We start from the raw sequence: 21,789 nt of genomic DNA, 5'->3' as shown, positions 1-21,789 counted from the left end.
TTTTGCCTTCTTTGATATTTAGCAAAGAGGGCGAAAAATTTGTATGCCCTTTGAAGCTAATAGGACGAAGGTAATAGGGCGACTTGAGGGCGATTTTAAAATCGCCCTCTTTGCCTAATAGGGCGAAATTTGAACCTAAAAAGAGGGCGATTTAAATTGCCCTCTTTGATATAATATCTTGTAGTGTTATTATATGATTTCGAGAAGGAGAAAAACGGGGAAAAGAATCAAAGGGGCTATAATTGTAGAGTTAATTTTGCAACACTTCACCACAATTTTCCAAATCCCCAATATTCAAATTATATGTATTTCTCTCTTTTTATTCACTTTCATACTACATGTTACTGAAATAGAAAATGATGATATCATAGTTGCATTTGTTTACAAGTGATATGAGAGGAAGAAATCTACTACTTCAGACGAGAGATGCGGGGACAATCAAATTAAAGACTTAATTCTTTTAGTGCTATTTTGGAATCAAGACTTAATTTATTATTTGTAATCAATCTTTTTTTTTTTTTTTTTTTTTTTTTTTTTTTTTTGTGTTGTACTTTTTTGGTTTTATTAAACACTATCTACATATATATAGATTACGTATTTTTTTTTTAATCTTATCATCCTTAATTATAACCATGCATTAACACAGGCACACTCTAATTCAGCTAATTAATAGATGAGATGGAGTAGATGAGAATGAATATAATATTATCATACATGCATTTTAGAACACATAAAATAAATGTAACATATCTAAATACCTGGGATAATAAACTTGCATTGAAGATTTGTGATGAGCTATTTCCTACTGCCGGAGGCTTCATGTTCCAAGTGGCATCCATGGGCCACCCTCTATGTAAGGAGAACCCTTGGTTAGTGCTCGGGGCATTTACACATTGCATTGTCAGTCACAAATCTTAGGCTATTGTAGAAAGTAAAGCACAAAATCGGATGGAGGGGGGGCGGAGAGGAGGAGGAGATACTAGAGAAGGGGGCGTAGGAGCAGCAATAATGGTAGGGTTTAACGCAATTGTAACAAAAAACCTGATATGATGCAACTTAGAAAGTTACAACTCTTAGATACATTTAGCTCCAATTTATGGAGAAACGAAAATCAATAAAACCCAAATTTACAAGGGTTTTTTTTTTTTTTTTTTTTTTTTTTTTTTTTTTTTTTAAAAAAAAAAAAAAAAGAAATTTTACAAGCATTTTTATTTACAAATCAATATGAATTAATAACCTTACGCTTTATTCCAAAATAATACTACATTATTGTATAGTATGTATTTATATTTAATATAATTTATGTACATATATTGCACATGTATATTACATATATGTTTCATACACTAACATAATTGATGTGGATTCTAACCCCTTGTTTAGTCAAGTTTTAAGAAAACCCACAATCTTGAAATGAAGATCCAATCTTGAAGGATTTCTATAAGATTAATATAAATGAACCGATATTTCTCTTCACAAGATCACTCCTTAAACTTATGATTTGAATCCCCAAATTAATTAACCCACTCCTGGACACTAATTATTTTGAGATTAAACTTTTAGCCTACTCCTAAACACTAATTTAAGTATTTAATGTTCTAATCTTCAACCAATTCCTTGAATTGAAAACTAGCAAAAAGATTAAGCAAAAAGCTAAGGGTTCGTTTGGCATCGCTATGATTTTCTATTTTTTGATTTTTGGTTTTTAAATAGTATATTATATATGTCACATAATGAATCAAAAATTATTTAGACTTATTAAAATTATGATAATTTTGAAAACTGACAACAGAAAAGTAAAAACACATTTTTCTAGTTTCATGTTTTTGGTTTTTAGTTTTCGAAAAAATAGAAAACTGAAAACAAAAAATGATGCCAAACAAACCCTAAATAATAAACTTTTATTCAACTGAAATTTTTGTGTATTTGTTGTCTTGTGTCTTATAAAGCCATGAAAATCCCCTATTTATAGATCAGACTAAAACTAACTTATTCTAAATTTAATAGAGCTAGGACAAGCTCCTAGTCTTTAGCTCCAAGTAACCTAAATAGAATAGGAAAACTAGTTCTACTTAGATTAGGAACCTAGTAGTAAGACAAATTTAACTTAGTCTATAATTCCCAAAAAACAAATCTTAACCAACTAAGGAAACTTATTAAGCTAAAATAACAGAAATTAAAAGGAATCCTAAGTGCTTAAACCAAGAAAAACCCTTTCAAGTGAAAGATAAAAACTCTAGAAAAAAACTAAGTATATGAAAAATCATTATTTTCTTCCCAGACCCGAAGCTCGTTGCACGCGCCATCAAGGAGGGGCACGTGCCTGACCACCGTCAAGGTGGGTCCAAGACGGAGCTAGGAAGCCGGCACGTGGGCAGCCGGAATCCTCGTCGGAAGTAAGATGTGTCATTTTGCCTTCCTTGCAAATTAGCATGCTTCCTTCTTTTCCTTTTAAGGTATTGAACCTTTCCTTGTCTATTTCCTTGTTTGGGTAGCCAATAATGGAGTTGTTTGGACCTTCTAAAAGCGTATTAAACCCTTCAAAAGAATTAACCTCTTAATCCACATCAATAATACACATATACGTTTTATGTACATATACACATTTATTGACCATTATATGTTTGTGTACCTTAAATTTGTAGATCGATTTCTTATATTATTTCCCTATATTTTTTTATTTTTATTTTTTATTTTTTATAAAATGTAACAAGAAATCCTTAGCTTAACCTAACTTAACCCCACTTTTCGTCTCAAACTTTACCTAACCAATTTCAAATATATATTTTTTTTCGTCTAAATAACTATTTCTCATAAATATTTGCTTAATCAATTGAAGATTACTAAAGGGACTAGCTTGCAAATATTAAAAATCTTAAGCTAGTAGCTACACCATTGTTGCACATCTTGTTGATTAGCTTTGGAAAACAAATTAGCTTGGCAAATATTTATTAGATAAAGAATATTATTAATTTAAAAAAAATTAATTAATAACTAGCTTAACCATTGGAGCAACAAATAGCTTGAATTGTTGTAGCTTAAGAAGATGTTGTGGCATGCCAAGCTATTAAATAAATTACCCAACCATTATAGTTGCTCTTATGCATTTTTGTGGGTTAAAATATAAACACTAGTATTTGACCATAAATTCTCACTATTTTATGGAGAAAAATACATATAGCAATATAGTATTGCAAAATTTTGTTAGATTTGTGAAGCAGTTTGACTAGATTTGTACATTTGTAAAATTAAATATATATACTTGTATATGTATATATATAACAAATAAAAATATATCTCGTGACAAATCCAACAAGATATTACATAAATATAAATTACTCTTTTATTTTTAACATACTTTCATATATTGTTCCACACACTCATGCCAAAAAGTTTACATGAATATATATAGTCATGTGAAAAAGGAAAAACTGATGGAAATAATCCCACCTTTTGAGCATCCATGATAAATAATCCCATATTTGGCATTTTTTTAAATAATCTCACCTTTATACCAATTTTGCTCAAAATGGTCTTGAGTGACCAATAACCGGTTGAAAAGGTAATTTTTTTTTTTATTAAATTTAATTTACATGTGTCACAACTTGACTTGCCTAAAATAAAAAAAAAAGGTAAAAAGAAACCAAACAAAACCACCACCACCGTACCTAAGCCACACCACAGCCACCACCATCCCACCTAGAAACAAACCGAGATCCTACCGCCACCTAGAAAACAACTGATTGAGATCCCACTATCACCCAGAGAACACTAGTAGAAAATACTAAATGACAAGCGGTTCAAACCCCCTAATGGCAAGCGGTTTTGAACCGCATGCTCTTAGGGGGCTTGCCATTAGCCTTTTAAATGGCAAACGGTTCTGAACCGCTTGCCATTTGTAGTGAATGGGCAGCGGTTTTGGCGCCAAACCGCTGCCCATTATGGCTATAAATAATTTTTTTTTTTTTTTTTTTTGCTTTTTCACTTAAATTGAAATATAAACACTTAACATACATAATAACATAATTATTATCATTAATTAATTTTTATAATATTACATTTTCATAAAAAAATAATAATAATAATAATTAACAAAAAAATCTGCAAGTGCATCACAAGCACAAAAAACTAACAGCAAAAATTATACATCTCAATATAATTAAAAATTACAATTATATTTGATTAAAAAAAAAAATTAGATCTAAATTACTATAATACATCTCAATAAAATTAAAAATGTTGTTGTTGTCGGTGCTCGTTGGTGTTGTTGTTGGTGGTGCTCGGTGTTGGTGGTGCTCCAAAAACCAAAACCTCATGCATGAAATTTGAACCTAAACCCATGAAATCGAACTCAAAAAATCTACCACAAAACCCAAAATCTTAACCGACAAAATTGAACTCCAAAAAACTGCATCAAAACACCAAAATTCGAAACCCACAAAATCGAAATCCATCAAAACCCCAAAAATTGAAACCTATCAAAACCCCAAATATCTGAACCCAAAAATCAAAACCTACAAAATGGAAACCCAAAAAAGGTAATTGCTCGGTGAATCGGTGTTGCACGGTAGATTGCTGTGGCGGGGTTGCTCGGTAAGTCGGTTATGGTGGGTGTTGCTCAGTTTGTCAGTTTTGGTCGATTTTGCTGGGGGTTGCTTGGTGGTTTGATGTCGGTGAGATGAAGGAGATGAGAATGGAGAGGAGGAGAGAGAAAGGAGAAGTGATGCGTGAGAAGGAGTAGAGGAGAGAGAAAGGGAATGCGTGAAGGGAGAATGAGAGTGGGGTGGAGGCGAGAGAAAGTAAATGAGGAGTGAAGGCCCGTAAAAATTTTAGGGTTTATTTTAAATGGCAAGCGGTTTGGGGTTGAACCGCTTGTCATTATAACTAATGGCAGGCGGTTCAACCCCAAACCGCTTGCCATTACATATAATGGCAAGCGGTTCAACCCAAAACCGCTTGCCAATCTATATCAGAAGTTTTTTTTTTTTTTTAAAAAAATGGGTTTTTAGAAGCGGAATTTAAAAACCGCTTGCCATTTGGGGCTTCCCATTTAGTTTATTCTACTAGTGGAACCAACCAGGATTCCACCCCAACCAAACCAACCCCAAAACCACCTTTGAAAAATAAAAAACCCACCAAACCCAAAACCACCTTCGACAAATAGAAAACCAACCAAATCAGGACGAGATCGAGGAAGCAGCTTGCATCGCCATCTGGTTCGGGGGGGGGGGGTAGGTCGCGATGTTGGTGCTAGAGATGGGGTTAGGGTTGGCTAGTTGGAGCGGTGTGGTGACGACGGTGGCGGGGAGATGGGGTAGGTGGGTTGTTTTTTGAAATTTTACTTATATCTTAATCAAAAAATTTAACTTTTCAAATAATTTTATTTTGTTTTATTTTTATTAATCACAGGTCACCACGTGTCAAGTAACTTTTATAACAGGTTATTTGACCGGTTGGAACCATTTTGAGCGGCATGGGTATAAAGGTCGTAGGATTATTTTAAAAAAAAATCACAAAGGTGGGATTATTCATCGCAGAAGCTCAAAAGGTGATATTATTCCCAACAATTTTTCCTATGAAATACTGTTAAATTTGTCTCCATTTCTATTATAATAAAATTTTGTAATTTTGTTATACTTAATTTAGGGCTTGATTTCCCACAATAATGTAAAAACGAAAACAAATTCCCTTTATACATCGATTTTTAAAAAATAAATTCCCCAAGTACCGTTCACATAGGATTGATGTGAGGTTTTATTTTGGTTCACCGTAAAACCACTAACAACGGTTTTTGTTTTAAAGGAAAGAAAAAAAAAGTGGTTTTAAATGTCACGTGATGGTCAAGGGTCGGAAAATAAAGTCAATCGCCGTAATATGTGCAAAGGCCCCTCCTTAATCCTTACAACCTAAATGGGATATAACATATTAATGTGGATTTAAACCCCAGCCCTTAACTTATAATAAAGAATCTAAATCACACAAGTGGAATAAACACCCCGTTCTTGATAAGAAATTCGAACGAAACACATAAAGTAACCGGATATGACTTTGAAAACAACGACCTCCTGGAACGAATTCAATGTCTACTCAAACTACCTATACCACCTCCTGTAACTAAGTATTTTGATGAACAAATCTTAGACTACCTCAGAGAACTAAGAATTGAACGTTCTAATTAATTCCTTGAAAAAACTAGCAAAGAAAGAGTTTAAACAATGTTAAACCAAAAGTTTTTATTAATCTCAATTTCATGTCTCTAAAAGCCACGAAATTTCCCCCCATTTATAGGCATAAGAGGCAAGTAAATCTACCCCTACAAGGTTTAGGACAAACTTAACCTCTAGCCTTGCATTATGCTCCAAGCATCCTAATTAGAATAGCATACCCACTTCTAATCAAAATAGGAAAATCCTAAACAAACTCTATTTTAAAAACTATTCTAATTTAACAACCTTAGGAAGTTTATGGCAACTAAATAACAGAAAATAATAAAAACTCATCCTAATTGCTTAAACCAAGAAAAACCGTTTCAAGTGAAATGTAAAAACTCACAAGCAAAAAATCTAGAAAAAACTAAGTAAAACAAGAAATCATCCATATCATTCGGGAGCCGAGACTAGTCACACGCGCCAGCCCATGGTGTTGCCAATTTCAAGGTGGTGAAATCATCCATATCATTCGGGAGCCGAGACTAATCACACGCGCCGAGACTAGTAACACGCGCCGGCCCATGGTGTTGCCAATTTCAAGGTGGTTCAAAGGGGGTGGCATGTGGCCCTTGGAGTGGAGCATGGCCATTGCAAACGCCGCCGGAAGCTAGATGAGTCATTTCATCTTCCTTGGAAATCAAGCTATTTTCTTTCCCAATTAAGCTATATTGGAGTTATTAATTTCATCTTCCTTAATTTCTTTGTTTCTTTCCTTGTTTGGGCAACCTATATTGGAGTTATTAAGACCTTCTAAAAGTGTTTTAGATCCTTCAAAAGAATTAGCCACTTGATTCACATCACGTACAAGGACTTTTTTTTACCACCTTTATATACATATATATATATATATATATATATATATATATATATATATATATATATATATATATATATATATATAAGGACCCTTGTTACAAAGTCCACCATTTAAAAGTACCTTTCAGACGAATTTTCCTTATCAAGTTACTCGAGTAATATAGACTATGTTACTCATTTCACCTCAAATACCCATGTCGAACTCTCAACACTCGGACATGCAGAAGACACTTAGGCACTTCATTTTAGCTCAAAGTCAATTAAAATTTTCTCAATAACAGAATTGAACACTTAAACATGTACTCGTCTTAAACATAAGTATCCAACTCCAAATAACATAGAGTATAAATATTAGCTTGAATTAAAAACCAAGACACGATACTTCAAATAAAACCACTCGGGTTCAAACTCAAACCCGACATTTCGAATTGGTTACATTTTACCAACCACAACTCCTCAAGTATAGTACACTACAGTCCTCGTTTTTGGGCAGTCGTTTAGGCGGTTAACCCTTGACTGATGACACCTCTATAAAGGCGGGAACAATTATAATGCCAAAATCAGCAATTAATTACCCAAGAAAAGAGATAAATCCTCTTTCTCTCTCATAAACTAAATCAACAACAACAACAACAACAACAACAACAAACCCAAGAAAATCATCATCTTCATCTTCATCTTCAACAATGGTGAAAGCACCCCCAAAAATCACTGACAGAAAAACAAGAAGACGCAGAAAAATCCCTCAAAAACAGAACCAAAAATCTGCAGAAAACCTTCTCCTGGGTTTCAAAATGGCCAACACTACAATCCAACCTTCATCAAATCACCTTCATCTTTTCCATCAAACAACAAATCCCAACTCAAATTCACTCAAATTCGATCAAAATACAGTAACCCCACCTCATTTAATCAAGAAACGAGGCTACTGCTGTTCTTCATCTTCTGCTAGTTTCAGTTCTTCAACTTACGGCACTTGTTCTTCCTCTTCTCCGCCTATTTCTCCTTCCTCTCTTTCGTCGCCTTCGCCGTCTTCGCAATTCTCCCTTCTCCGCTGCACCAGCACGAACACGAACACGAAAGCGAATAATCAGCCTCTGTTTTTGAGAAGAACTGTTTCTGACCCACCAATTTACAGCTCTGATTCAAGCAATGAGGAGAGTTCCAGTAATAAGGTAGTTTTCTGGGGTTTTCTTGCATTTTTTTTTATTGGGTGGTTGAATTTGGTTTCATGATGATTTTTTATTGGGTGATTGAATTTGGTTTTCTTGCATTCTTTTTATTGGGGTTTTCTTGCAATGAGGATAGTTCCAGTAATAAGGTAGATTTCGGGGGGTTTTCTTGCATTTTTTTATTGGGTGATTGAATTTGGTTTAATGGTGATTTTTTTGAATGCAGAGAGTGAAGAAGATACTTCAAGAATTGGGTGGTTCGCCGTCTCAGCCGGTGCATCGGAATGCAATGGGTTTATTGCTGCCGCCTCTTCCGCCGCCTCCGTCTCCGTTCTCAGAAGGACTGTTTCTGACCCTGTTACACTCTCCCCTGGTTCCTCCAATTCAAAGGTTTACTCAGTTATAATTTTTCTGTTCTGAATTTAAAAAAAAATCCAATATTGTTGATTCTTGTACATTTTCTGTTGTTAGGCACTTTTCAATTATCTGATTTATTTTGTGTTTTCTGTTTTTGAGTATCTTTCAATTATCTGATTTATGATGAATTTTCTGTTTTTGGGTTCTTTTTAATCATTTTTTTCAAGTTTGTATGCTGTTTTGTTTCTATGATAAAACTGCATTGAAGTGAGATGATCAAATTGTTTCAGGGAAATAATGAGAAGGAGAAAAAGCAAGAACAATTGGTGAAGACAGAGAAGTTATCAGGAGATTGGACAATGATCAAGCTGAAATGTGGATGTGGTTCTGATTTCCAATTTCTGTTCTGTGCAGCTGACAGTAAATGTTACAAGCTTGTCTGAATTTCCAAATTCTCTGAGGACTATTCGAGGATCGTTCTTTCCAGTTACGTGTACCTCAGAAATTATATACGAATATTCGGTTTTGGATAGTTGTTCAGTCATAGATTTAGGTTGGTTCATTGTTACGAGTTCATTTTAGATTGCAAATAATATTGTAGCATTTACAGTCAGCTGCATATATTTAGTCATTTAGGTCAGTTCATTGTAAGAATTACTTGTATTCTTTGTTCAAAATATAGTCAATTTGCAGGAATAGTATATTGTAGTTCTACTGAAATTTAATTGTAATTGGAATTTTGTATGCAAATCTGTAAAATTTTAGATCCATTGCTATTTCTGTTTCACTGTTTGCCTGAGCAGCTAAATGGAAGTATGTAGGATTTCTTGAATAAAACAGCTGTTTGTTGTGTTGTCTCTCACAAGAGAGCAATTGCTCTAACAAATTCTTCCTGGTTGAAGGGAAGTTCTTCTGACTCGTCGATCAGCTTATTGTTAGAGAAATTATGACAGGTACTAGTCTTAAGGCAAAACATTTTTCCTGGATACATTGCAGTAGAGTACAACCAACTAATACAGGACTTCATACAGTAGCAATTAGGGAAATCGTGGGTTAGTTTGTATCGTGTTAGCTTGTTCTATCATGTTAGACAGGAATCGGGTGCTACATGATGAAGCGTTTTTTGTCTTCCTATGGGGGTGGTATAGTTCTTTGAGGCTATTGCAGACATATCATGAAGGCGACATTGCTGGGAAGGCAGTAAGGAGCTGGGACTTCAAATGACTACATTGTGAACATTATGTACATAGATATTCAAGTAAAATTTCTTATTAGGCCTGGATGTTTAATCTTTGTTCGCTTCAGGTTTCTTTTGTCTAAGGCAATGGACTATGTGTATACACCCCAATTATTTGGTAAAATGAAACTTACATTTGTTTCCGATGTCACTGTTCACCTTACATTCATTACCAGGCCATTGATGGAAAAGGATACCTTTTAATCAATACTGTATTGTCAATATGATTAAAAAATTTGATTGCATAGGAAATTATGGTTTTTGAAATCCTTCCCTGCTGATTTTCCTTTACAACCAAACTAAACCAAGCATTGAAAAGAGCCCTTGTATTGTAGAAATGTCAAATTTATACCACGAAAAAAAAACTTATGTCATAATCCACTTGCGATGCTTATTATTGCTGGGAATTACGGTAACCAGATATGATGAAACCTGAACATCAACAAACATAAACACAATCAATAACCAAAGTCCAAAGAGAACACTAATTTCATCATGATAGAAAATGGAGGTCCTATACCACCCTGATTTGAAATTCCAATACTTTGCTAACCCAAATTTATGCCTCTTGCACATCCAGAGAGTGATTACTGTAGAAACAGCGCTGCAGAAAGTAGCAGTCATAAAATGTTACAACAGGGCACAAAATTTCCTATCACCACAAAAGGCAAACTATTTTGCTAATTGGGCGTTCGGATACACACAAGATAATGTGTACAGGCTATCATGGAAAGTTGGCACGCCCCTTGCTATCTTAGGGAAGCTGCCAGATGCATGTTTATAACAGTGATCCTTGATATATCTAGTAATTGCACTTATTGAAGACACAATTCCTTCAATCTCCCATTTGTCTGAGACAAGTGCGCATATTCAAATTCCTTAAGTCAATGTGTGTCGATTTGATAATATGATTGCATCTCATGTCATGATCATATTAATCTACAAATCTTTTCTTAAAATCTGAGTTACAATTACAAAACAAATTATTATTATGTAATCCACTTGAGCACGACCATGCATTTTCTGAATTCTCCTTCTTCAAAAGGCCAAGACACATTCCTAATCAATAGGTAGACTCAATCCAATCTTGTCAAAGCTCCCACTCAACTTCTGAAATAATCAAGTAACACCCTTTATAATCTCCAGTTACGGGTAGACCTTTGAATGCACCACAGTCATAACATCCATTAAATGAAATCAATGTTCCACTCATGTAATCATTAGGTCTATACTTGAACTTCAAATTAGGTCTATAGTTCGATCATGCATCATTCATGCATATCCATGTGATTCACCGAGCATCACTACGCTCCTATAGCCCATGAAACTGCGCTATCCAATCAATCTTAACATGCTAGTCCATTAATTGAAATCATTTATGTCCATTTTAATGATTCTGAACTAGGAATTTAAATAATATATGAATTTTGTTCACCTGTGGGGTTTCATTCACCAGGTCATCAACCTAATGAGCCCATCAATTCATAATTATTTTGGACATTTTGTTTAATTTCAAAAACCATAATTAAATAAGATTGAAACTTTGTTTCAATTGATAAATATAATTCTGCAAGTTAATGTATTACTTATGTAATTTGTTTTCTTAAAACATACACAACTTAAGATTGAAACGTTACATTGGCTTTTGATTGTAATCTATCATCACTTGTTCTTTAAAACACGTGAATCAAATAGACGAGTATAGTCCATGACATGCATGATGCATCCTTTGCAAAATGCATAAGGAGCATCACTCAAAACCTTAATTTCATTAGCCTTTCTCAAAGCATTGAATCATTAATCAATGTGTCATGTTATATGAGATTGAAACTCCTTTAAATATAATGTTGAACCTTGTAAGAATCTTATCAATATAGGTTTCTTAACCAAACTCAAACATCCTTCGAGACCTATCTATATAGATCTTGAATCCTAAATGTACTCATCATCCTCTTCAAGGTTTTTCATACAAAATGCATTACCCACCACTTGACCCTTCAAGCAATGAATATTTTGCTCTTTATACTAGACCAAGAAGACTGTATAGCTCCTACTAAACATCTTGTACATACAAGACCTTTTCCTCATTTTACGAGAACATCAAACGATTTGATTAACTCACAAAATTAAGAACAATAACTCCCTGATGCTAACTTCAATCCATTGAGGATCTTTTATGCATCCCTAGGATTATTGTTTTTCAAAACCATTCTGATTGCATCGCATACAAATCTTCTTTCATGAACATTTTCAAGAAAGTGTTTTGAAATCCATCTACCAAATCTTATAAGGTAGAAATTACTAAAATATCTTAATAGATTTTTGCAACATGACTAATGTAAAGGTTTCATTGTAATCATAGTCATACTATAAATTAGTTGAATCCTTTAACAAGTCTTGGCTTTAGTTAGAAAACATTTTCCTTTCTTGTCTGTTTTGCTTATAATGGGTTTCACCCAATTTAGGCAAATTATTCAAGTGTCATACGCTTGCTTACAGACTTAGAATCTATTTCAGATTTCCTGGTTTTAAACCACTTGGAGTCATAACTTGTCAAATCACCTTCATTACTTGCATAATCATCATGTTCCAAAATGAATATTTTAGAACTTTTAGTCAATATGAAATCATATTTCTTTGGCTAAGTGTTACGTATGCTAGTCATCATTGTGGGTTTTTATACAACAATTGAAACTCATACAACAACTTTGTTTAGTTTTTAATGAGAAACGACAATAGAGGATTTGCACTTGGAATGTACTACCTTCGATACATGGTTATTATTCCCATTACACTTAACGAGACCACGCGTTGTCATTTGTAACATGAGGTGAATCATGCTCATATTATTGCTTTTGTTCCATTATTTCTCGAATTTCTTCAAGATTTTCGAATTCACTTTTCTTGAACTCTTTCAAGGCTCTCGAACTTTTCAAGATTCTTATACTCCCATTTGCCTTTTGAGGAGATACATTTAGCATAGGGTGAACCTATCATGGTTTGAGCCATGTTTGTTTGTTGCTTTTCTCGAACTCTTTCGAGATTTATACTACTCCCACTTGACCTTTTGGAACAATTTCCATAAGGGCACATACTTGAGCAACAAACATTTTAGAGAAAATTTATATATATAGAATTAATTTAATTATTTCTATCATATAGAACTTTAGACCTATTTAGCAATTCAAAACACATTATGACTCAATGAAGCATATAATAACATTTATTCCACGTTTTTGAACCTTCGATTCTAAGTCATTACTAACATTGAATGGTGTTTTGATAATGGCAAGAATGAATAACACTTATTTAATTCTAGCCAATAACAAGGTATGGTGAAATACATGTTCTACTTGTAAAGTTGCAAGTTTTGCTTCCAGACTTTATTGGACTTTTATATTCAATCATAGTGAAGATAAGAGATTTTATTGGACTTATATACTTGTCTTTTGGAGGATTTATTCCTCCTATTTCATTATATCCCTTGAAACACTTTTCAAAATGAAGATGTGTTGGCATTTACCACTAGGCGAAAAACCTAATTGGCCACCGGTTCAAAACCCCCCTTTGCCACCGGTTTTGAACCGGTGGCCAGTGGGGGGGTGGCAAATCCTAGAACAAAAGGCCACCGGTTCAAAACCGGTGGCAAAATTAAGTATTGCCATCGGTTAACCGGTGGCAAAAACAGTTGGCGCTTTAATTTTTTTTTTGTATTAAAGATAAATGCCACCGGTTAACCGGTGGCAATGTACCTGTTTTTTTTTTTTTTTTTTTTTTTTTTTTTTTTTCCTTTTTCAAAAAGAAACATAATAATAGAATAATTAAATCAAAAAAAAAATTAGAACATCAAAATCCAAATAACTCAATAACGATAAATATGATTGAAAATTTATAATATATAATAAAAAAAAATTACAATATACAGATCAATGAAATCCAAAGTATTTCCTACCAAAAAAAATCGAACAATTACAACATATTAGTCAAAAAATTTACAATATAAAAAAAAAAAAATTTACAACATCAAAATCAAACTTCTTTCATCTTGATTCATCAGCTTGATTCTGATTAAAATAAATCTACCCTGCAAAAAAAAAATAGAAGATTTAAAATTAATAAACTGCAAAAAATTAATAAAAACCAAGAAGATTCATCAAGAAGTTTGTTGTCATGATTCATCAGCTTGATAAACTGCAAAAAAAATAAAAACAAAAAAAAAAATAAAAACAAAAAAAAAACAAGAATGATTTGCATCTACCCTTTAATCCAATAAAATCAAACCCACATATAAGTTAAAAACCCAGAAAAAAAACAGAAATTGATGACCAAAAACTGATAAAAAAACCAGATTTTAAATCGAAATCAAATCGATTAAAATAAACAAATTCGACTTCAAATCGATTAAAACCATCCCAGAAAATCCCAAAATAGATTTAAACAAATCGATTAAAATCGATTTTAAACCCAGAAAAAAATACTCAAAAATTAAAACAAAACCCAAATATTAAATCGAAACCCAGAAAAATAACTCAGAAAAAACCCAGAAAAAAAAAATAAACAAAATCCCAAAAACCCAGAACTAAAATTGATTATAATTGATTTAAAATCAAATTAAAATTGATTAAGAAACTCAAACAATTCCAAAAATGATTAATTAAACCCAGAAATTAAAAATCAATCAATTAAACCCAACAAAATCCGATTAATTAACCCAAAAAATCGATTAATTAAACACAAACCTCGTGCATGTCTTCGTGGTGTATTGTTGCGGTGGTGGTCGAGATGAGCGAGAAACATCAGTTCGTTGATGCGGTGGTGGTGATTTTCAGACTCTTTTTCTCAAGATTTCGAGCAAGAGAAGGAGGAGATCGAAGAAGGAGATAAGAAAGAGAAAGAGAAGGAGGAGATAGAAGAAGGAGGAGGTAGAAGAAGGAGCTCGAAGGACGGAGGACGAAGGACGGATTGAAAAAGAAAGGAGGACGAATTGAAAGAGAAAGAAGAGAGGGGAGAGCAGGAGAGAGAAAGAGGAGAGGGGAGAGCAGCGGCTGATGTGAGGAATGAGAGTAGGGTTTGGGGTTTATAAGGGGGGCAGTTTTTTTTTTAATTGATTATTGCCATGGGTTCAAACCGGTGGCCTTTACCATTTTTGCCACGGGTTCGGTTTGAACCGGTGGCAATTTAAATTAGCCTATCCCGCCCATTTTTTAAGCTACCGGTTTTCGAAAACCGGTGGCCATAGAGCGGTGCTTCTTTGAATTTTTCTACTAACATGACCCCTAATCCTAAGAAAACTAATAAAGTAAATGCTCCCACTTGAATCATCATGGATCTCATCCACCTTGCTTCTAAACTGCAACCTGTAATTCTACTCTATTCATACTACTTAAATAAAATAAATTAAAATTACAAAAATACTTTATCGGTACGTAGACCGTACTTTTTTTTTTTGATTCAATGGAGGAACAAGCCAAAAGCAAAGAAAACAGAACAAAGCAAACAAACTAAAAAACAGAAAAAAAAAACTACCTAAGGAGGTACTAGACGTGGAAAGGCCACGCCTCTAGAATCCTCCTCTAAAATTCTACTAAGTTCTAACGGAATATTAAAAATGTATTCTAAGGGAGAGTCATGAATAACTCCGCGGTTGGCCAACCAATCCGCCGCTCTATTTCCTTCTCTAAACACATGAGCCACCTTCACGGACCATCTCGAATCATTAAGTAGCTGCTGACAATAGATGATGTCATGGATGTTCTCTCCTCTTGGCACTTCTTTTTTGCTTAAGGCTTGGATGCAAGCAATATTATCCATCTGCACTTCGAGCTTCTCAATCTGAAGGTTTCGTGCTAGTTCCAGACCTCTCGTCAGGGCCATAATCTCAGCCCGAAATGCTGTACTATAACCAAAATTCGAGTGAAAGGCTGTAAAAAGTGCCATTGTAATCTCGAATTATTGCTCCCCCTCCTGCTGGTCCAGGGCATCCTTTAACAGCTCCATCGCAGTTTAGTGTGTACCATCCATAATCTGGTGCTTGCCAATTCACAAAGACTTGCTCTTTTCTAATAGCAGCTCCTTGAGCTTCCCAATCACACCTCTTAATGCCCTTCTTGCTTCTTCATATCGAACCTGTAAGAAAGCAACAAAATCGATAGGCAACTCATTTCTTCTATTGAAGGTGAAACAGTTCCTCCACCTCCAAATCCACCAAAGGGCTACACCAAAATATGTGACCCAGCTCTCTTCATCATCGTGATATGGATTTTTCATATTTTGAACAATCCAATCTTTGATATTCCCTCGATAGAATTTATCACTTATTGCAGGGGTGAGTGTCTTCCTCCAAACAACTTTTGCGGCTGGGCAATCTCTAAGGATGTGGAGAGTACTTTCTTCTTGAGCACCACAGATAAAACATTTAGGATCATCAGTTAATTTTCTTTTGAACCTATTCAAATTCCCAAGCAACCTGTCATGACATGCTAGCCATAAGAATGCACGGATGCGTTGTTGGACAGGTGCTTTCCAAACAATATCCCAACATTCATCATCAATAACATCAGTTTGGTGGCGCATAATGCTCATAACAGATCGAATGGTGAATTTGCCCTTATTCCCATCTTTCTAATACACCAAATCACCCAAACTAGAGTCTTTTCTTACCTCATGATTCTGAGTTTTTTTGAGAGTGATATCATCAAGGTAAGGGCATAAAATACTCCACCTCCATCCAACTTCTTCTTCCCACATTTCACAAACAGAGACTTTGGCAATTTCTTCAGGAATTGGCTGCGTGGCTAGCTCTTTTAATGGCTGGTCAGTACACCATATGTGCTCCCAGAACAGCGTATTAATACCAGTCCCAATTGCAGTTCGAACCCCTTCTTCAATGAACTTGGCATTTTCAGTTATGCCGCTCCAAACATTAGACATTCCAACCTTTGGCTTTAACATCTCAACATCACAACGCCCTTTGCAATATTTAGCACGGAGTACTCTAGCCCAAAGCGCATTTGGTTCGGATAGAACACGCCATCCTAATTTTGTGAGGAAAGCAGCATTCGCTTGCTTAGCTGAATAGATGCCAATTCCTCCTTGATCTTTCGACCTTTGAAGAGTTTCCCAAGCTATCAAATGCACCTTCCTTTGTTCATCATTCCTACCCCAAATAAATTGTCGAGTCTTTTTGTCAATAGACTCACAAATCGATTTAGGAATTTTAGTTGTTTGCATTGAGTACATTGCCATTGTCGAGAGTGTGGAATTAGCAAGAGTTATTCTTCCAGCGAGGGATAAATATTTTGATTTCCAGCCAGATAATCGCCTATCAATCTTCTCACAAAGATGTTGAAAGGTTTGTTTCGTGACCCTGCTTGTAAGGGTTGGCATCACCAAGTACATCCCAAGATCATCCGTGTGCTCCATTTGCAAGGCATTGCTAATGTTTGACTGTGCTGCTGCCTCGACATTTCTCGAAAAATAAACTCTAGATTTAGCTAAACTTACTTTCTGTCCCGATGCTTCATAGAATCTCCTTAGGAAATCATGAATTACTTCCGCTTACTCAACACTTGCCTCCGCAAAAAGAATGATGTCATCCGCGAAGAAGAGGTTAGACAACAAAGGACCATCTCTGCTAGCTCTTATTGGTTTCCACTTTTTGAGAATAATAGCTTCCTCGATTGTTCGGTAAAACCTTTCCATACACATTACGAAAAGGTAAGGTGATAAGGGATCACCTTGTCTCACTCCTCTTGAAGGTTTGAAGCTTTGCGATGGCTCACCATTCCATAGAACTTGTAGGGAAGCCGATGATATACACTCCATAATTAATTCAATCATGAATATGGGGAGGTTCATCTGCAACATTGTATCTCGAATAAAGGACCAACGTAATCGATCATATGCTTTCTCAAAGTCGATTTTGATTGCCATATAACCTTTATCACCTTGCTTCTTTCTCATAGTGTGGATGACTTCTTGAACAATTACAATGTTGTTTGTTATTTGCCTCCCCGTAACAAAGCTAGCTTGTGTGTTCGAGATTACATGAGGAAGAACAAGTTTTAGTCGGTTCACAATCACCTTAGTGATTATCTTGTAAGCTACATTACATAGCCCAATTGGACGGAATTGAGAGGCTGACTCCGGGTTTTCAACCTTTGAAATCAAAGTGATGAAAGTGCTATTTAGTTGCTCTGGTAGCCCCTTTCCCTCTAGCATGGGCATGATCGACCCATAAACTGTATCAGCAATAACGTCCCAGTTTTTTTGATAAAACAAGGCTTGAAAGCCGTCGATTCCTAGAGCTTTTTATTTAAAGCTCCCATTTCCTTTACTACCCTTTCAATTTCAAGCTTAGTGTACGGGGCAGTAAGAGCTGTCCAGTCTTGTGTTGAAAGCTCAGGAAAGATGTCTTGTGGAAGATTGATTTGGTCAGGTTCACCTTCTTCCTCAAACAATTTCGAGAAATATTTTACAACATGATCTCTGATCTCAATTTTGTCTTGCAGCCATTGATTATTCTCCCCCTTCAAGGTATCAATTTTGTTTTTTCATCTTTTGACAATTGTACTTAGATGGAAAAAACTTGTGTTGCGATCACCATCTTTCAACCATTCGATTCAAGACTTTTGATACCATAAGAGTTCTTCTCTTTCAAGAATTTCATCCAGATCACGCCTCAGTTTAGCCTCAAGTTTTATAAGCCCTCGATCCACTTTGATTGCTAATTTTGCTTGCACACCCGCAATTCGACCTAGCAGTCTTCGCTTTTGCTTGAAAGTATTCCCAAACACATCTCGATTCCATAATTGCAGCTCCGAAGAGAGCTTCGATAGAGAATCCATAAGATTACCTTGGTTATCCCACTTTTCAGCAACAAAATCTTTGAAATTTTCGTGGGTCAACCAGGTAGCTTGGAATCTAAAGGGGCGATGTACTAACTGGAGAGGTGAAAATCCATTAGGAGATATGAAAATAGGGCTATGGTCTGAATGGACTGCTGCTAAGTTTCTCATCGAGGCCTTATCAAATCTCACCGCCCATTGGTCATTGCATAAGGCACGATCTAACCTTGCACTTTGTCTTGTTTCGATGCTTTTCCCTCGAGAGCAAGTGTGAGAAGCTCTTGAAAACTCAACTTCCAGGAGATCCATATCCTCCACCCATTCGTTGAAAAGAGCAGATCTTCTATTGGTTTCATGGCATGATTTATTTCTTTCAGAAGGAAACCTCGTATCATTAAAATCACCCGCGAGCAACCACGGTTTATTATGAAGTGTAGCAAAATTTTGCAATTCACTCCACAACTCCTTTCTTTTGGTGGGATCTGGGCTTGCGTATACAACCAAAAAGTACCAAGGGATAGCTCCAGGACGAGAGAATTCCATGGTTATGTGTTGATGATGCTTCGAGATCGGGCTTACAGTGACCACATTAGTTCTCCAATAAACCCAAATTCCCCCACTGAAACCAGCTGCGTCCACTCTAGTATGGCCATCATAGCCCAGAATGTTCGCAATCTTTATTGCTTGATCCCCACCCATATGTGTCTCAAATAAGGTAAGCACATTTGGTTGGTTAATTTTAATTAAATCTTTCAGAGTAGCAATGAAATCTTTGCTCCCCGCTCCTTGCACATTCCACACCATACAAGTTATTGGTAAAGAATTCGGATTCAAATTGGGAATACTATCTTCCATATCAACAGGTATAGAGGGTAGAGTTGACACATATGCCATCCTTATTAGATTCAGCAATCGCTGAAATTCAACTGGAATCTTTGCTGTTATCACCAACTCCGGGGGGTTCGAGATTGGTGGTAACATCGATTGCATTTGCATCTCCAATGTATGGAGTATTGGACACATAGTGACAAGGTACGGTTGATCCATTGGCATACCCACACATAATACCTTCTCCGGAGGTATTGTTAGTGTGATTGGAGAGGGAGTTCGAGACATGAGAATTAGCTAGAGACTCTTGAAGTTGGCTTCGAAATTGCTTCTCTGTTTCCTCAATTTGCATAGGGATGTCTTCTGTGGCTTCTGGGTTGCTTTTTGGGGTTTCGAAGTTGGACTCCAAATTTTCTTTTCCTTGCACACTGGGGTTTTTTTGTGTGGTCACAATAGGAAATTTTGGGCTTGCTATGTTGGTGCTATCTAGTAGTGGAATATTAATTCCTTGAGCAGCTACTTTCTTTTTCTCTTGGTGGATTTTTTTGGGAAAATTTTTTGAGTGAATATTCTGTTGCTTTGGAGTGGGATTATTGATATTAAAAATAAATGGAATATCCTCCCCTTGCATATCTTTTTGTGAAATATCACCTAAATTGATAGCATTCGAAAAATTTCCAAAACTATCCTTAGAGATTTCCGCACAATCTTCCAGTTCATCATTCTTATCCTTTTCTTCAGCCACGTTTTCCTCTTCCTGATTTTGCAGAATATTGAATCTTGACCCTCCTCCTTGATTATCTCCGTTAGTTACGGGAGATTTATTTTTTCCAAAAAGTCCGCCCCTGCCATCACTGTAGCTGGCTGTTGAACCACCTTAGCACCACCCAATTTGTCTTTGACCACCTCTGTCGCCACCTTATCAGACTTGGTGTTTCTTTTTCTCACTGGTTTCTTGACAAGCATCCAAGAGCCAAAATCTTCTGTCTCTTCTGGCTTATTGGTAGCACCATGTAAAGGGTTGTTATGGACAATCATTGTAGAATTTTCCCCTGCTAAAGATGACACAGGACAGTCATCTTCTACATGCCCCAATTTTCCACACTTAAAGCATACCATTCGGATGCCTTCATACTGAATTCTCCATATGCGTCCCTTGAGCCAGAACTTGGATAACAGAGGCTTCGATAAGTCAATTTCAACACTAAGTCGAGTAAACTGACCTCTCTCTGCTTGAGCAGTTGTTCTGTCAACTCTTAGCACTCTACCTATCTTGGAACCAATTTTATTCAGGAATTTGATATCAAAATACTCAACTGGTAAATTTGGTATGCGAATCCAGGTTGTTAGGACTTTGATTGGAGGCTCGTCTGGGACGAAATTAGGAACCCATTTCCTAATTGTGAGATAATTATCATCAAGGAGCCAAGGTCCTTGAGTCAGAACATAATTGTAATCAGCTGAGTTTGTGAATCTAGCAATGTAGAAATCACATCCAATGTCAGTAAGAGCAAGATCCCCTTTGATGTTCCATTTTTTCTTCAATCGCCTCATCAAACCCATATAACCCAACTTACCACTGAACATCTTAATTATTAAAGAATCCTTCCATGGTTTCCTTAACAATATTTTCTCTTCTTTGGTCAATTGGATAACAGAGCATCTCTCATCTATCAGAATTTCCTCAGGGATTTCCTCATCATCAGATACATCCTCATCTTCCTCCTCCTCAATTGGGATTGTCGATTGGGAATTCACATTTCCATTCGATAACCCTCTAAGCATGTCTCTAAAGGATTGTCCAGGACCTAGTTGGACAGGCTTATTGATGGTAGCAGTAGCCCCTTGAATTTGATGATCTCTATCAGCTTCCACCATATTTGTATCCTCCATTGCAGGATTTTGTGGATTCCTAGTTCCAAAGATTTCATGAGTAATTTTTCTTTTAGGTTTCTTGTTAGATCGAATCAATTGGTCTCTCTCCTATGGTGATTGAGAGTTGCCATTTCCAGTCGCACGAGCATTCGCTTGATTTTCCTTAGAGAGCATTTTTGCTTATACGTAGACCGTACTTAGATTACAAAAATACATCACGATGCGCATATCGTATTTAGCAATCTACTAGGTCATACTAGTCATTATATAGCAAAAATAACATCATATATTATATATAAATGTCATATAATAAATCACTCATCATGCTTTCCTAAACTACAACATCGAATGATCACAATTAAGAAAACATGGCACCAAAATATCTCATATTTTAATTAAAGCAATTAGATAACATCATATATTATTCATGACCATTGATATAATATTAT

General features: G+C 35.5%; 1 protein-coding gene and 1 long non-coding RNA gene across 2 annotated transcripts; one reads left to right on the top strand and one right to left on the bottom strand.

Moving 5' to 3' along the window:
* Positions 1-7,835: 7,835 nt before the first annotated feature.
* LOC145603571 (uncharacterized) lies at positions 7,836-9,183 on the top strand. The gene is made up of 3 exons (XR_014104877.1): positions 7,836-8,200; positions 8,424-8,587; positions 8,845-9,183. It is a non-coding gene; the product is annotated as an uncharacterized LOC145603571 (long non-coding RNA).
* A 9,229-nt stretch (positions 9,184-18,412) lies between these two features.
* Positions 18,413-19,531, bottom strand: LOC145604179 (uncharacterized). Its single transcript, XM_081660125.1, has one exon. It carries the CDS (start codon positions 19,529-19,531, stop codon positions 18,413-18,415), a length of 1,119 nt encoding a protein of 372 aa, XP_081516251.1.
* Between the last annotated feature and the right edge of the window lie 2,258 nt (positions 19,532-21,789).

This window comes from Chenopodium album, chromosome 22 (genome assembly GCF_948465745.1).
Source record: "Chenopodium album chromosome 22, dcCheAlbu1.1, whole genome shotgun sequence".
Taxonomy (NCBI): domain Eukaryota; kingdom Viridiplantae; phylum Streptophyta; class Magnoliopsida; order Caryophyllales; family Amaranthaceae; genus Chenopodium; species Chenopodium album.
This window is presented reverse-complemented; position numbering and strand designations above follow the sequence as displayed.

Excerpts from the sequence above, each read along its gene's own strand:
- LOC145604179 (XM_081660125.1), bottom strand. The coding sequence starts at position 19,531 with ATGGCATATGTGTCAACTCTACCCTCTATACCTGTTGATATGGAAGAT.